At 46.8% G+C, this 17,487-nt stretch overlaps 1 protein-coding gene across 2 annotated transcripts; it reads left to right on the top strand.

Moving 5' to 3' along the window:
• The first annotated feature begins 4,949 nt into the window (after positions 1–4,949).
• Positions 4,950–15,955, top strand: Abhd4 (abhydrolase domain containing 4, N-acyl phospholipase B). Of its 2 annotated transcripts, none has more exons than XM_021639644.2 (7): positions 4,950–5,078; positions 7,964–8,052; positions 8,918–9,290; positions 9,448–9,602; positions 11,348–11,459; positions 13,778–13,964; positions 14,562–15,955. In XM_021639644.2, exons 1-7 carry the CDS (start codon positions 5,017–5,019, stop codon positions 14,649–14,651), a joined length of 1,068 nt encoding a protein of 355 aa, XP_021495319.1. In that variant the 5' UTR covers positions 4,950–5,016; the 3' UTR covers positions 14,652–15,955. The 2 variants fall into 2 exon arrangements, with proteins under 2 accessions (XP_021495319.1, XP_060247204.1); XM_060391221.1 differs by having other exon boundaries at positions 5,044–5,190.
• The last annotated feature ends 1,532 nt before the right edge of the window (positions 15,956–17,487 follow it).

Raw genomic sequence — 17,487 nt, 5'->3', positions numbered from 1 at the left:
TGGGAAAGATCAGGGAAAATCTCATCTGCGATCCTTTTGAGCTATGCCAGATCCAGGTCACATCCCTGAAACTCATATGAAATTTTAGTACACAAAAGGAAATATACATAATTTTAAATACTCAGAAAAGTAACATATCAGCAAATCAAACATTTTGAGAGGAACAGGTAAAACTGCATCCCACTGAATGAGTATCAGTTAGCTGTTTGTTTTATAACCTTTATACACAACCTAAGTGTGTCCACAGTAACATTTTTTTTGTGGGCATAGCTGTTTGTAATTAATCACGAATGAAGCTTGGCCATTTTTATACACTCAGCATATACTTTTAGTTTTCACTTTTACTTTTATGTTTACACTGGAAAGTTAGGCAGAAATACATTACTGGCTTTTAGTGCTAAACCTTGGATGCTTGGACTTTCCTTAACAAAGCAACTAGAAGGAATAGGTTTAGGATATTTCTGTGTCAAAATCTACCCCAGAAATGGCACATATTAAGAATACCATACTAAAAGCTATGACTTTTGGGTCAGATACACACATTAAACAGATGTTTTTAAAATAACGAGAAGCACCTTTAGTCTATCTTCAGAAGCCAACAAAGGAAATTAAAATCTTAACCTGGTGACTGAATAATAAGCAGTTATTGCTCCATCAACTTATCAGAACTCTATTGATCAATGTCAACACTCTGAACTTTTAAAATTTTATAACATAAGCACAACAGTAGCAAAGGGGGGAGAAATTTAAAATATTTCCCATTTTTAATCTGCTTTAAAATATTTCTCTTTATAACTTATAATTATATCTCAAAAAACTACTTAGACTCTCCAATCTATTGAATTTATCAACCCTGAAACATTTTTTTAAACTAAATAATAACACTCTAGATTTTTACAACCTAAACTCCTATATTCTCAGACCCTATATAAGCTCCACTTATTTATCTTAAGACATGAGTCCTGTGAGCAAGGCAAACCTGTCTTTTTTTCTAAATAAGGTATCTAGTACTCTGTGGTTCTAGCTAATGAGTTGATCAATGAGCTAACAGTCGATCTAATTGTCTTTTCTCTAGCTGCAAAGCTACCGTAAGCTTAGCATAGCCATCAAGGTGTTCAGAGACCTGAGAAGGATAAATTATAAGCTAAATAAATACCAATCCATGTGCCAATCAAAATGACAGGGATGACTAGTTAGCCCATTACCTAGGCAGTGTCCCTGGCTCCTGTGTTTCAGCATCCTGAACAGACGCAGTTCTGCCAGGCACATAAGATGAGAGACTGTTTCTGTGGAGAAAGAAACGAGAGAATGGCCTCACCTCGCCCTTAGCAATGTGAAACATTGACTCCAGGTGTCCAGTTTTGGCTGGGCCCTAACAGTAGGCCAGTTGAGGCAGTATTGCCCAGTGGTTAGCATACCACAATCCAGAGTAGCATTCATCTGTCGTTGTGCCCAAATCTTCTCGGAGACCTTGGGGGACCTACTGCCAGGATTGCGGGACTTCCTGTCACAATAAGCTTACACATGTTAAAATGCCTAATTCAGATTTCTGACAAGCTTGAGGGCCAGCATATCCGAGTTACTCTGTTTTTATCATCTGCTCTAAACTGTGTCCTATAAAACAGAATGCTATGATCTCTGATTCTAGCATATTTTCGAGATGCATGTCCTAGAAGTATATATTTTAAGACAAATAGACAAGAGACTAGGTAAGGCTCAACTGCAGTATTTAGCATGACTTTAAATCTGTTCTTTCTGAACTAAAATCAAAGCAAACCTTTTAATCGGATACAGTTTATAGAGAGGCTAGCTAATCTTGCTGCTCCTACCACTTGCATTAAAATTGAACATTAAAAAGCTTTGCATTTAGCACTAATGACTAAACATATCTCCGGACCAGCATGGCGGCTGGCCACGTGTAACCGAACTGAGCTGGAATCCCTAAACAAACATGGCAGCCAAACTACAGCTTCACGCGCTCTCTATTGCTGAACCATCATGGCGGCTGGCCACGTGTAACTGAACTCAGCTGGAAGTCTTAAACAAATATGGCAGCCAAACTTCAGCTTTACGAGCTCTCCATTGCTGAACCATCATGGCAGCTGGCCATGTGCTAGCATTAGCACAGGCTGTGACTGACAATACCAAACATAGCCATTAGGTGCTGATGATACAGCAAACACTTCGGAGCTTCCATAATCCCCCACAACCAAAAGTTCCCAGTAATCGAACAAGCTTCAGAACCAACTGCATAACAGAACAATTTTAAACTGTAATTATTTTAGCCATACCAAACCTATCAGCTAGAATTTTTTTTTCCTTAAAAGAGCATAAAAAACATTTTGTAATGAGGAATCACCAGCCTTTTAAATGAAGTATAACATTTTAAAATACAGGTTTTTTTTTTAATCATATTAACTCTCTGGCTTTTTATAACACATCCACTAACCTTCTGCAGATTTCTAGCTTTTCTTTTCTGGCTTAACCAGACATGCTTACTTTTTTGCTCTCTTTCTTGCTTTTTTTGACAACATAAAAACTCTCACTAAAATCCTTTCCATTCTGACATGATCCTGAAGCCCAGAGTCTACGTACGATTTGCTTTTTATAGGCAAAGCAAAAGCAAGTTACATTACTATAAAGAGGAGTTCTGAAACTGCCAAATTTTTTTTTAAATAACTTTCCTGCATCTGATAACATAAAGGTAACAACCAAACTCTAAGGAACTTAGAACAAGCTTTAAGGAACTTGGTGAAACTTCCCCTTTTCTTTGTCTCAAGATAAAGAACAGGGTGTAAACATGTTTTTATAAACAAAGCAGCTTATCAAACAAACAGCTCTCCATAAGATACATTTCAAAAACTGCAATTTTCTCAGTCATAGTCATACCCAAATGTCTGATAAACTTTAAACAATTTTTTAAAACCCGTTTTTGCAATATTAAAACAAAGTACCCCTTTTGTAGAAGTCACAAGGCATAAACATAATCTTTAAAATTAAAACCAGATTTTAAAACCAGAATTTACCAGTGCAAGCAATTTTTAAAACCAATACCAATTTAAAATAAGCTATCCTTTTAACCTAGAAGGAAATGAGAATTATTTGACCAAGTTTTTTTTTTTTTTTATCCATACCAAGATGGCGGTTACATTATAAAATCACATGGTGAAGTCAAGATGGCGGCGAGACACTGAGACACTTTAGACCACGTGGCAGCCTATACAATATGCGCTTATGGATCTAATAAGGCACATAGGCACACATTTTAAACAAATTTCGTGAGGCCTTTCAGAACAGAAAACAAAAGGTAGACAGACAAACAACACTCACTACACTTATGACAAAAATCAGGCAGACAGAAGACAACACAAACTGCGCGGTACGAGATCGGCGCCAAAGCGAACACAAAAATTCAGATGGAGACCGTGTCGGAGGTCCGGTTCCTCCGTCTCCCAGATGAAGCACGTAGCCTTCTCTCAGGGGCGTCGCCCCAAAGAGTCCCACTCGGCTCGTGTTTCCAGACAGGAGGGAACCCAAGAAGGGTTACCCTTACCAGGCACTCCTGAGACGTCTCCCAGGAGGCACGGAATAGAAGTACGAGCCCGTCGGCTCCTTCTAGTTTCCGTCTGATACAGATGACCTGGCCAAGTCCAGACCACAGGGGGACTCGAACCCCCTGGAAACGAACTCACACAAAGACAGACCGTTTAACACAACGATACACAAGACTCACAGAACAAAAAGCCGGCAGGTCTTACCTCCCGATGCTGGGTCGGTGGTCCCTGGGCGGGGGTCTCAGATCTCGGTGGAACCTCCAAATGAAAGACTCCCAAGAGCCTATCTAGACGGGGAGACCCCGATTCCCAAGGAACAGCGAGACCAGCCTTCGGATGCAAGCCGCAAGAGGTTTATTTTGATACACGGGTACCCGGGGCGACCAAGCCTATCGGAGGACTTGCGCGCCTCTTGGTTGGGGTGACGGGTTTTTATAGGGCTCGGGAGCAGGAGGCGCGGTTACAGAAGCGAGAAGCATAGTTACAGGGGTCTGATTGGGTGGTTTGAACAAAGCCGTAGTTAAGTCACGTACCCAGAACAGGGAAGGCGGGAAGGCAGATTGTGAGCCGAGTCCTGTACCCACCCGGAACAGCGAGGTAGCTATCCCCTCAGGGAACTTACTGCTATACCGCGCCTACTCTACATAACAATTGCTGCTTATCTTTTGGTCTCTCATTAGTGCTTCTGAAAAGAAAAAAATGCAGCTTTTTAGCCTCAAACCAGGCTAGTCTCCTTTGACTCCAAATGGCAGCAGGATCCAGCTACGTTTTCCTTGGAAAGTTGGGGCCAGACATCCCCAGAGCCGAGGAATGCTTGTCTTCACAGACGTCACGCCTCTGCTTAGAGCTGCAAAAACAGGATGCCCCAGATGTTGTGTGGAGCATACTTAGTCTTAAAAACTGCTGTCTAAAATTTAAATTGAACTAAGCATCTTGCTTTTATTATTTCTGGACTCTGGAAGTCTTGGGTTACAATATCCAAGGTCCTTTTGTAGGAAGCAACCTATGATGACTCCACGGACATCTAAACCATTTAAATAGAAGGATTACCAAAGGCAGTTGAAGCATCCGGGACCTGAGCTATAGAGAGAAGCTGGGGGGATTGAAAGAGGCAAAGAACTTCCTTCACTCTTTAATTGAGGTGGAGGTGGAGCTGGTGAAATTCGAGTGAGGGACTCGGAAGTTTTAAACCACCTGTCTCCTTCACTGTCCCCCAAAGGTGTGTGATCCGGAGTAGGATTCTACTTTTGCGGGACCCTAGTGTTCAACCTGGCAGCAGGGAAGCACGTGCTAACAGAAGGAAGCAACCCACTGGTTTCAGCCCAGGAGAGGTAGCTGTTCCGCCCGCTGCCGGCGCGCGCACTTGGACGCGCGGCTAGCGGCCAGGCCCCGCCTCCGGCTCCGCCCCCTTTGTTATCCGATACTTCTCTGGGTCAGCTGGTTCTGGCGTCAAGTGGAGGGGATGGGCTGGCTCAGCTCGACCCGGCAGGGCTTGTTTACTATGGCTGATGATCTGGAGCAGCAGTGAGTTTCCTCCTGTCCGTTTCTCTCTCTGTCTCTCTATCTATCCGGGCCAGGATCCGGGGACTGTCTGTGGTTGCGGACAGCTTCAGACTTCCCCGCCTTTCCTTTTCAGGTTGGCTTCCAGGGAGGGATGGGGTGCGCCGAGGAGCCCCGGGAGCGCTGAGGGATGAGAAGGCTGCGGAGCTGGGGGAGCGTTGAGGGATGAACTTGCGTTCTGCCTGAGATCTCTGACTTCCCACCCAGTCTTCGCGACCGCCCCCTGGTAGCCCAGTTAGATCGGTGGGAAGGCGAGAGGGATACGCTTGCTGTTCCCGCCCCCAAACAAGCTTGAGAGACGCGGACGTGGGGGCAGCAGCCGGGTGCTTGTTAAGACTTGCCCCGGGACTAAAGTCGTGGGTGTGAAAGGCCCTGAAGGAGAAGGCATGGGCTGGAGAGGGAAATCTTCACTGCGCTGGAATTAGCGTGGAACTGGCTTGCAAGTTCCTTTAGCGCTTGCAATCCTAGTTGGTACTGTTCTTAACCGTAAACACATGCTTACTGCTGTGGTTTCAGAAGTAGATTTGTTACACGGGGAGGTGGGGTTACTGCTCATCCAGGGCATCAAGTTTGAGATGCCACCTGTGGGCGGTGTGATGGCGATCTAACAGGATCAGGAAAAAGTTGCTTGGAGAATGACTCAGCTCCGAGGGTTTCACGGAAACAGGGCCTTCGCTTGACCTAATATTTGTCCTTTTGGATCTGCAGAATACATAGCCTGCAGAACGAAGTAACTTTGTAACAATAGTAAATAATAGCTTAGGAGACTTGGAAGAAGTGCCTAAGAGACTGTTGCTTTTTAAGAGGAAATTTACGGTGCCCTAGTGACTTCAGAAAGCAACATTAGAGCCAGAAAAGAGCGCAGGTCATTCAGCTCCGTTTTACAAATAAAGCAGCAGATGCTGAAGCCTATAGGAATTCGGAGACTTGCTCAATCCCAGGTCTCCACAACAGGTTCTCTCCCATCGCAGAACTGCTTCTACTCACCCCACGAGAATGAGAGGCACCATCCAGGCCAGGCGAAGTTCGTGGTTAAGTGGCTCTGTTAAGAGGCTGCTTGCCTCACTTTCCCACCTCAACTCCTACCTCCCTGACAGGACTGACGCACAGCGTGACAGGCGCTGTTGCCTGTTCTCTTTCTGGGCTGTTTTTGGAGAAGAAAGGCAAAGCTGTGCACCTGTCTCCCTGTTCCCACACCTCCACCCCTTCCGGACCAAAGCCATTGATGTATCATTCCCACAGCAACACTAGTTTTTTTGTTTGTTGTTTGTTTGTTTTTTGTTTTTAACCTCAAACTATTCATTGAGAATAGCTACTTTACAAAATAGTAATAATATATTCAGGTAACGATTCAGCCAGGGGGAAATAATGTTGATTGATTTGAAGCTTATCTATATGCTTTAGATGTGAACTCACAAAGTTTTTAGAAACTTCTGAGCCAGATACAGTTACCTTCCCCTTTTAAGGGTGAAGAAACTAACAAAGGAAACTAATGTGCCACAGTCACATGCTGGTAAGTGGCCATGCTGGGATTAGAACTTTAGCCTCTGTCTTTGGATGACACTGGCTTCAGAAAACAGATAGAAATGAGATGTGGGTGTCCACAAGAGTCTTCAGATATGGCCGAGCCTGACAGAGCTGAGGCTGGAAGGCTGCAGGGGAGGCGTCTTTTTGTCCAACCTGCTGTGTGACCGCTCTGTGCACCGATTGCCCACCTGTGAAGCAGAGGCTGGACTAGGTGGTTTTTCAAGAAAACATCCAACTCTAAAAGCTGTGCTTCCCATGATGCTCAGGGTGCCCATTGTATGTGCAATAAGTAGTTGGGATGGTTCCTCCACAGGATGCCACTGTCCCCTCAGGCTCCTACCCACAAAACCTTGCTGCAGCTGCTAGAAACCATCCCATCACGTTTGCCTAGGCATAGCTCACAAAAAGAGAAATAACACACAAGGTAGGAAAGGTAGAACAAAAACTAACTCACTGAACAACTAATTTTGCAGCAGACACCTGTCAAGGTTTCTTACATGTCTGGCTATCAACACCAGTCTCTCCATCTGTGCTAAGTCTGTAATTCAGATCCAGGAGTTCTGTCTACCCCAGAACTAGTGCTTGTGACTTCTCCTCTTCAATGGCTTAGTCACTGGGTGTGTGGGAGAAAGCAAGATAAGTTATCAGTTTTACTCTAGGACATGGGCAAGCTTTCCCTTTATTTTACAAAGTGGAAAATGGGCCAAAGGCAACGTGTGTGGTGGACAGCAGTAGGAGATGAATCCAGATAGCCTACCCCTGATCCCTGCCTACCACAGCTCCAAGTTCAGAGCTGGTGGATCTCCCAGTCAGGCACTAACAGCAACCCCAAACTTCCAGAAGCATGCAAGAAGCAGATGGCATGGGAATTTGCCTGTCCTACCCTAAAAGAACAGCTAGATCTGGGGGAAGAGGGGGTGGCAAAGCATAATAGCAACATTAGTTAGAGGCACTCCCTCTCCCTTTGTCATCTACTTGAACATAAATTATGATAACCAGTAACAAAGAGGAGTCCTAAAGCTCCAGGAAGATAGTGCATGTGAAAAAGTCAAGCCTTGTGGGCATGGTGTCTGATATCTCTGAAGGGCCATTGTTGCTAAAGCCATCTGCCAGGGAAAGGGTAACAGTATAGCGAACTGCTCAGGCACTGCGGATGCTGAGGACCGTGATGGACTGCTCGGGCATTGAGGATGCTGAGGGACATGAAGGACAGGCTCCCTGAGGCTGGGAAACACCCTGTACCTGATAACTCTTGGAGCTATCAGCCTGAGAACAGTGCTGCCTTTTCAGCATTGCCAATAAGTGCCTCTGTCTTGTTGTAGGCCTCAGGGCTGGCTGAGTAGCTGGCTTCCCACTTGGCGCCCCACTTCCATGTCTCAGCTGAAGAATGTGGAAGCCAGGATCCTCCAGTGTAAGTAGAAGGGACAGTTTGCTGCTCCTGTTTAAAAGGTCTGGAAAGGATACAAGGTCTTCTCCAACCTGGGTCTGATAAGCCTATTGAGCCCTCCTCTGGAGCCAGAGGAAATAAACTGAGTGGTTTGAGGGGAGACACAGATAACGCAGCGTCCACTACAATGGTCCCTCAACTCCCTAGCCCTGTGGTAGCTCCTTCCACATCCGACAGCTTCACCCTAAACCCTATACATTTGAGTGTACATTAATGCACACCCAGATTTCACCCTTTTCCTCTTTTCTCCATCGCTTCCTCATTTTTTTCTTTTTCTGAACACATAGCTAAGCACTTTTTAATTTACTGCCTTCCTATATGAGTGTCACCAATCCTATGTTTTCTAATGTCGCTATTTCCTGCCTTCTACTCAGGTTTAGCCTACCAGCTGTCTGGTTAGCACAGTTATTTGGAGTTCACACAGACCAGGTGGTTAGAAGCCAGGGCAGGAACCTGGGGGCAGGAACTGAAGCAGAGACCATGAATAAATGTGACTTCACTGGCTTGCTTTCCATGACTCCCTCAGCTTGATGTTTTGTTTTGTTTTACTTTATTTTTTATTTATTTATTTTTGTTTTGTTTTGTTTTACTTTATTTTTTATTTATTTATTTTTGTTTTGTTTTTTTATTTGGTTTTTGTTTTGTTTTGTTTTGAGACAGGGGTTTTCTGTGTGGCCCTGGCTGTCCTGGAACTCACTATGGAGACCTGGCTAGTTTCCTAAGGTGATCCCGTTAGGAAGAGAGAAAACTGAAGAGTATAGTACAGGCAAAATGCCTGTGTTCTCAGGAAGCATTCTTGTTGGTTCACCTGGAATTCTTCCCTTCCCAGGTCTCCAGAACAAGTTCCTGGCCCGTTATGTATCCCTCCCAAACCAGAACAAGATCTGGACAGTGACTGTCAGCCCAGAGCAAAAGGACCGCACCCCTCTGGTGATGGTACATGGCTTTGGGGGTGGTGTGGGCCTCTGGATCCTCAACATGGATTCCCTGAGTGCCCGCCGCACACTCCATACCTTTGATCTGCTTGGTTTTGGGCGAAGCTCGAGGCCAACATTCCCAAGGGACCCAGAAGGAGCTGAAGATGAGTTCGTGACCTCAATAGAGACATGGCGGGAGACCATGGGCATCCCCACCATGATCCTGCTGGGGCACAGTCTGGGAGGATTCCTGGCCACTTCCTACTCCATCAAGTACCCTGAGAGGTAAGGGGAAGCGGTCCCTCTCCCTCATGACTTCACGCCTTCCTGGCATGGTCCAGTATTCATTACCAGCAATACTCTCCTTTCCCAGCAACTTCAGAGCTATGGTACCTCTGAGCAAATGCAGTGTATCCTCTGTTTATTTTCTGTGTCAATGTAGAGTTAAGCACCTTATTCTGGTGGACCCATGGGGCTTTCCCCTACGACCGACTGACCCCAGTGAGATCCGAGCACCTCCAACCTGGGTCAAGGCTGTGGCATCTGTCCTTGGGCGTTCCAATCCACTGGCTGTTCTTCGAGTGGCAGGGCCTTGGGGTGAGTCACCTCCAGATGAGAAAGTCTGTCTTGAAACGAGGCCATCCCATTCGCCACCACCTGCCTTGGTGAACATGGCTTCCTGACATCCTCACTTGTTCATAAAAAGTAGACCTGGCCCTGGGCATTGATACTGAAAACTAATAACCAGGACCACGTCTCTGTATTGGAGGTTTCAGGTGATTGGTATATTTTCCCTTCATCTGCAGCAGCAGATAGAACGGAACGGCTGCCTTATGTGTCGACAGGACCCAGAGAAAAGAAGGGGCTCTGATATGCCGCTTGTGAGCTGCATGAGTGAGTTTGCTTGACAACCTGTTGGTGCAAGTAGCCACCACTGGATCCCATTCTGTGGCTCCCCAGCACCTAAGCAGCGAGCGCTCGGAACCTCCTCTTCTGGATTTCTTAGCACTAAGTAGCTGTCAGGAGATTCTGACAGGACACACTCTAACGCATGGTGTCAGAGGCTCTGCATGCTCACCTCACACTGTCCACACACTTCCCTTTGGGGAGCTCTTAACAAACTGGTGACGTAAGAAGCAGATTTCGTTTTATCGAAAACATTGGTGACCCCTTTTTGTACTGATAGCTTCTGTTTATAGAGAAATGTTCAATAGTCACTTGTTAGAATGGCTGAAACCGAATGGCTCCTAACACAGAGTGGAAAATGAGCACTGATGTAGAAGGTAGCACCAGGAGTTCTGGAAGAAAGGGTGCAAGCGCGAGACCCCAGTGCCAAAAGGGAGTAGGTGGACAGAGGGCTGACCTCACAGTCCAGGTGACTCCAACAGACTCCCTGGCATCCTTCCTGCTCTGACCATTCTCCCCTTCCCTGGCCTTGGATCTGGCCAGGTCCATGAGGGCATCAGCTACTGTGCTGGGTGGATTGTGCTAGAGGGAGGGCAGGGCCTGTGGCTGTATTCACTGAACCTCCCCAATACCTCTTATGGACAAAAGCACTGCCAGGACAGAGGAGTGGCCACTAGGCCCCGACCTCACAGTCTCATGCCTGCCGCCTGTATGTGCACTGCAATGAAAGCCCGGGCAGCAGTGCTGTCGAGGTCACTTTTCCAGGGCTTCTGTTACAGCCTGAAAGTGTGAGCGTGCTTGAGAAATGGTACAGTTTCATCTGCTACCTTCAGGCGAGTTAAAAGGCCATAAGGCTCTAGGGGGTTAGGGTTCAGGGGCTTGTAGAACTCAGACTAAACAAAAGTCCTCTCAAGCACAGACCCTCGCAGAACTTGTGAACCCATAGGAAAAGTCTTGGGACTTGGTGAAATGAAAATTACCAGGTTCTTTGGGGATGGTAGACTGTCTGTCACTAAACTCATTGGTGACCAAAGTATCAGAGTCTGACCTTTGCAGTCATCTGTTGCTTCCCAACAGGCTTTTGCACTCTCCTTGCCACTGTCCTGTTAGATGCATAAAGGAAATAATTTCTTAGATAAATTTGGTTAAGATTGTTTAAACATAGCAAGCAGTTTACCCTCTCTCCCCACCACCACCTCCCACACTGCCTACTCCATGGGTGGTGGTGGTTTGTTTGTTTTGGGTTTTGTGGTTTGGGTTGTTACTGTTTTCTTTGTTCTTTGGTAGGGGCTTAAAATACTTCCTCACTGGATCTCTGGACTGACCTTGAACTTGAAGTAATCCCCCTGCCTCTACCTCCTGAGTGCTGGAATTACAAGCATGTGCTGCCCTACCCAGCGTCAATGTTGTTCTTTTGTTTTTCTTTTCTCTCCCAGGGCCTGGGCTGGTGCAGAGATTCCGTCCAGATTTCAAGCGCAAGTTTGCAGACTTCTTTGAGGACGATACCATCTCAGAATATATCTACCACTGTAATGCACAGAATCCCAGGTGAGAGAGGCTCCCAGCAGCAGCCCTGTGGGGCTGGCTGAAGAGTAGCTGAGGCTGCCAGGCCATGCTTTATTCTCCACAAAGCCCTGACTCAGGGGAAGGCAGGCATCGGCAGGCTGATCGTTTCCAGAGAGCTCCCGAGGGGTGGTCACTAAAGGTGTAGAAGATAATAGATTTAATTAAACATGCTGTTCTCTAGAGGAAGACCTCATAGCTTCCCTGGTGATCAGAAGCTGAGATGGTGAGGAACAGTGTGAGAAACATCTAAAAGATATTTTTTTAACTGAAAAACTAATTTTAAAAACATTTTTTCTTGTTGGTTTTTGGTTTGATTTTATAGGCAAATGTGTTTGTTTGTTTTTAAGGAACATAGAGAAAGAGAGGTCTTTGCCCTCTTTCTTTCCAAATTTGGAAACATTCACTTTCCAAATTTCCTCATTTTCAGTCTAATATGTCATGTAACATTGATGCAGAGAGACTCCTTGCATGTGTCCCTTGCTAATACACACATGTGTTATATCTGTAGAATATATTTCTGGAACACATTCAAAGAAAGAATATGCATTTATTTCAGTTATATATACTTTGAAATAGCTTAGAATTGGCATAAAAATCCTTTACCTCTTTTAGAGGTATAGAAATGTCCTCAGAACTGTGAGAAGTGCTTATCTCTGGCTGCTTCCAAGCAAGCCTCGCAAACTTGCTGATCTGCAGTTTTGGCAGCATCAACAGCCAGGACAGAGCCAGGACAGTAATCTTCCCTGTGAGAGGCTAATACCAGCAGGGCACATTGGTAGCAGTGCCCTGTGGAGACCTCACCCTGACCCTACAGGAGTCCCAAACAATACCCACCTCTTTCCAAGCCTGTCCAAGTCACTGTCTGCCCGAGGCTGTGAGTAAGGCAGGGCTAGGCCTTCCAGCAATACTCTGAGCATTAGTCTCAATGCAGCATGGCAGCCAGCATTGCATGTGAGTATAGCTAACTGCAGGGTGTTCCTGGTTAAACTGTGTGCCATAGAAATCCCCAGCAGTCAAAGTTATCACCCCCAGATTTTTGTTCTCTAGCTTCTCTCAGCTCCTATGGCCTCATTATCAGTCCTGAAGACCCAACCAGCAGAATTTTACCCTTCCCTTCATCCAAGACCTAGTTCTGTGCAATGGCTTCCCAGTCTTAGCCATAGACTAATCTTGCTACTTGTTCTTGTTGCAAATGAAGCAAACATACCATCGGGTGGCCAGCTCTCATCTTCTCCCTCCACTCAGTTTTATAACACTAAGCTTTTTTACTGTAGCCGATAAATTTTCAGTAATTCCCATCAGTCCTTTGGAAAACAAGGTCTGGAGAAGAGGAAAATGTTTGAGTCGTACCACCTTCACTCCACCTAGACTTAGGAGCTCTGTATATATCTCCATTCTTTTTATCTTGACCTAAGGAAGTGTACATAGTTCCCTCCAGTTTGTATATGGAAAAATTGAACTGTATTCTGGTTATATGACTTGCTAAGAAGACAAGGTTTAAATTCCTGTGGAACAGAATCCAGAGTCTATGGTGCAGTTATCTCATAGAGATGTTCTCTGCTTCTGCTGGCATAGATAGAATTCATGGCTGGGTGCAGAGGAAATCAGGAATTTAACTACATCAAACAGGCAGAGCCCAGGAGAGAACACTGTCCTCAACCACCCCTACCTCCCACAAAAGCTGCAAGCTAGTCAGAAAGCTGGCTCCTGTCCCAGCCTCACACAAACTTGATAGGGAGATTGAATTTGCATTTGTGGTGTCCTCCCCGAGCAGAAGCTGCTGAGCCTCAGTCTCAAATTTTCATCTCAGAATATCTGTTAAGGACCTCACACTCGAGGGCTCATCTCTAGTGAATTCTCCCTCCATCTCATCAGCTAAACCCCTTTACCCATGTTCTGTAGCTCTCGCCCCTTTTCAGAATCCTTGGGAAATGTTGAGTCAAAGCACAAGTATCTAATTATTTACTTAGCCACCGCCTTCCAAAGATGTAGGCAACAATGCAAGCTCCAGGAGGGCAGACACTGCATCTGTCCTGTTCCTGTGCCCCGCCACCCAGCCCACGTGTAAATATATGCTGCCTAAGTACTCACTGTGCTCTTGGACAGCTCCCTATGTCATGGGGAGGCTCTCACAAGCATGCCTGGAGGCATGTCACTACCCCCTAATCTTGTCGATATTTAATGAGCCAGTGCTGGCTGTGAGGAGAAAATAAAGACACCAAGATCCAGCTCGGCCTCTGAAAGGCAGCAAGTTGACATCTTGTTGATCTGCCCATGGCCTCACTGTTTTGTTCTGTCAGTGGAGAAACGGCATTCAAAGCAATGATGGAGTCCTTCGGCTGGGCCCGGCGCCCCATGTTGGAACGAATTCACTTAATTCGAAAAGATGTGCCCATCACCATGATCTATGGGGCCAACACCTGGATAGACACCAGCACAGGGAAAAAGGTGAAGATGCAGAGGCCGGATTCCTATGTCCGAGACATGGTAGGTTGGTTTGCTGGGGAGTGGGAGTTTCAGTGGACAGTGGGTGGGAAAGTCTTGGGTAACCGAGGGTGATCAAAATCAGGACAAAAAAATATATATACAGATGAGATAGAGCAGTAGCTTTGAAAGGTTCCACACTCTGCTAGATAGTTGGGGATTTACTGGATTTACTTTTTATGTGCAACCCAGTTCAGCTAAAAGGCAAGTTCCTGACCAGCAGCTAGGAGAGTGCTTCTATTCCAGATCTCCAGCCTGCCTTCCCCGAAGCAAAGCTGTGGGCAGCAGGCTGAGTGGCAGTGAAGCCTTCCTGCCACACTTCTGTCTCCTGCACCTCTCGCCCTCCTGAGTCACTGTGGTCCTGTTTCCTGCATAAAACAAGAGATCAAACAGAAAAGACACAGTGGGTGGCCCCCTAAAACAAAATGGGCTCTTGGCATTTACTGGTTCCCAGAGGAATGTGTGACATCCTCCCGAGAAAGGGTAGAGTGGTGCCCCTGAGAATGGCTGAGGGCCACAGGCAAGCACGGCTTGGGGAAGAAGGGATGGTGGGGCCCCTGAGCGGGAGGGAGCTGAGTCACTGCTGTCATCTGCCCACAGGAGATCCAGGGTGCATCTCACCACGTCTATGCTGACCAGCCACACATCTTCAATGCTGTGGTGGAAGAGATCTGTAACTCCGTGGACTGAGCGGCTCTGAGAGGGAGAAAGCCAGAGTTGCTGTCATCCATCTCTCTGTCTTAGTCAGAACCTCTGTCCTTTCCTCACCAACTAACACGTGCCAGCCAGGCAGTCTCGGGCTGTCCCCTAGGTAGGACCACAGTGAAAAAGAGCGCTTCTCATCCCATGCTGAGGGCAAGGGGCAGAATCCACCAGAGGCCTTGAACTCCCTACTCTGGGGAAGAGCATAAAGGATGGCCTAGTGCCACCCATTTTCTTCACACCAAGTGTTACCAGGTAGTGATTGTGAGGAGATCGTGCAAGCCATGCCATCTCCCTGCATGGCCTTCCCCTCCTGGGTAGAGGAGGGCTCCCAGCAGCCTTTCTAGTTTGGGAATGTGTCTGAGAGTAGGTTCCGTACAGGAACATCTTTCTTCTCCATCACTCCATGCCTCCATCCAAACTCAGTTCCTGCCTTCCCACCACAAGCAGCTCTCTTCACCTGCACAGCCCCTGCCCGACCTTGGAGGTCATATACCAAGCTCTTACTGGCAGATGAGGAAAGAGACCGTATCGCACAGCTGTGTGTGAAGACTTCCGCCAGCACTGAGGCTGTAGCCCAGGTCTGCTGCCTTCCAGCGTGTGGCGCAAGCTTTGTGCACCAAGGTTTCATGCAGACACCACTGCTGTGAGCTGCTTTAAAACTAACCTTGCTCCATATTCTACTCTGTTATGCAGGTACGCTATTATCTTGTCCTGTGTCTCAATCCTGGTTGCCTAAGTTGGGACCTTTCCCTTGTTCCTCCCACTGTGAGGCTCTAAGCCTCATCTGTGCCTTGGGCCCTAAAGCCCCATGTGTAGTATAGAGCAAAGGTGGCTGCTGGTAGAGAAGGGGAAAGGCCCTTCTACCCTGGGGTCATGCCTGGGTTCACAAAGTCCACAAGGAGCTGCAGCATTTCCTACCTGGCCCCAGAGCTAAGAGCCCCTTCCCATGGCTCCCTGAGGAGCTTTAAGCCAGCAGTTCTGTCCTTATCAGCCACAAAACACTTAATCACTGCCTGACACCCTATGCCTCTCATCTATCATCATGGTCTCCGACTCACTCTGCTTCAAAGTTACCCATCAGCCCTCTCCAGTGGATCTCATTCCAGGTCCTGCTCTAAGATCTGGGTACTAGGCTGGGCCTGACCCCAGAAGCCGGGCAGTTCCTGCGGCTCCTTCACTTTTATAAAGCCAACCCTTTCACCAGAATAGTATTAACTCCTGGTGCTTTGTACTACTGGTCCAGCTGCCTCAGGCTCCTTTTCTATATTAATAAAGAAGAGTAAAAACTGTTGGTGAAGATGATGCTTGCTATTGATCCAGCGAGAGCACCAAGTGGCACTGCCTCACAGCAGACCATTCAATCCCCCAACAAGAGCCAAAAAGGTCACCACCTACGTGCCGCTCCCTCTCCCACATAGTTTACCCCAAGTCCAGGGAAGCACAGACTATCTCATACAGCCTACTCACGACGGAAGAGGAGTCCTCCTGGAGCACAGGCGGTTACACCTCATCAGCAGGAGAATGTGGCAGAGCTGGGTGCTCTGCTCTGCCCAGTCAGCATCTGTCAGCACAGGTCTAGGCCATTACAACCTCTCCCCCAACTCCTATTCATTCTCCACGTCTCAGCTCAGAGGCTCCTTACACAGGAGGACCTGCCCTTCAGCACCTCCCAACCTTATTGTCCTCATTGTGTGTCCCCACCAACACCCAACTGTCCCTTCTTTTGAGTGTAAGCTTGGGGCTGCAGAGACAGCTTAGTAGCTAAGAGTCCTTGCTGCTCTTCCAGAGACCCAAGTTCATTTCCCAGCAGCCATGTCGGGCAGCTACCTGGAACTCCATCCAAGTGGCTCTGATACCTCTGGCTTCTGCAGTCACTTGCACTCATGCCCACATGCATGTGTATGTGCTCACACACACACAGTGTATGGAATACACTGAGATGGCTCAGCACTGACTTGGCAGCACTTAGTTCAGTTCTCAGAAAGCTCACAAACCCTTGTAATGCCAGTTCCAGGGGACTGATCCCAACACATATAAATGGGCGTACACACATTTTTTATTTTTTAATGATTTATTATTTTTATCTTGTGTATGTTAATGTTCCATTTGTATGTGTGTGAGCGTGTCAGATCCCCTGGAACTGGAGTTACAGACAGTTGTGAACTGCCATGTGGTTGCTGGGAATTGAACCTAGGACCTTTGGAAGAGCAGCCAGTGCTCTGAACCACTGAGCCATGTCTCCAGCTCCTAGATTTTAAAATATTAAACAAACAAATCTCAACATCACTGTCACTTGTTTAATGTCTGTGTTTCTTGGCCAGACAAAAGCTATGTAAGGACAAGGGGTTCATTTGACACATATCTCCATAATAAATGTTGGGTTTGGTCAAGTCAAAAGAAATGAGATATAGCAGATAAAACTGTGCTCGAATCACCACCAACATCCCCTGAGCTTGCTGGCTAACTTCTCGTCAGCCTAGATTCCAGCTGTAACTGCGTGTGCCACATGCTGTGCAATTAGATGACCTCCTGGACAGACTGACACAAATGCCTTTGGGACGAGGACAGAGGCCGGCCTGTCCCAGGACCGTCTCTGCTGGAGACTCTTGTGCAGTGGACATGCTCTAGCACTACTGCACACATGACAAGGACCACAAAAATGAAAAACATGATCCCCTCCTTGATGAGAAATCCCAGTCTCTGTAGAGAGAGTCACTTAGCCAAATTTTAAGTAAACTGAAAACTATAGCCGAAAAGTAATGCCTGTGATGGGGAAGGCCACTCACTGCCGAAGTGACGGCAGCTGAGCCTGAAGGGAGGG

This window comes from Meriones unguiculatus, chromosome 9 (assembly GCF_030254825.1).
Source record: "Meriones unguiculatus strain TT.TT164.6M chromosome 9, Bangor_MerUng_6.1, whole genome shotgun sequence".
Lineage (NCBI taxonomy): Eukaryota > Metazoa > Chordata > Mammalia > Rodentia > Muridae > Meriones > Meriones unguiculatus.
The sequence above is the reverse complement of the archived record's forward strand: the minus strand, read 5'-3'. Positions and strand labels throughout refer to the sequence as shown.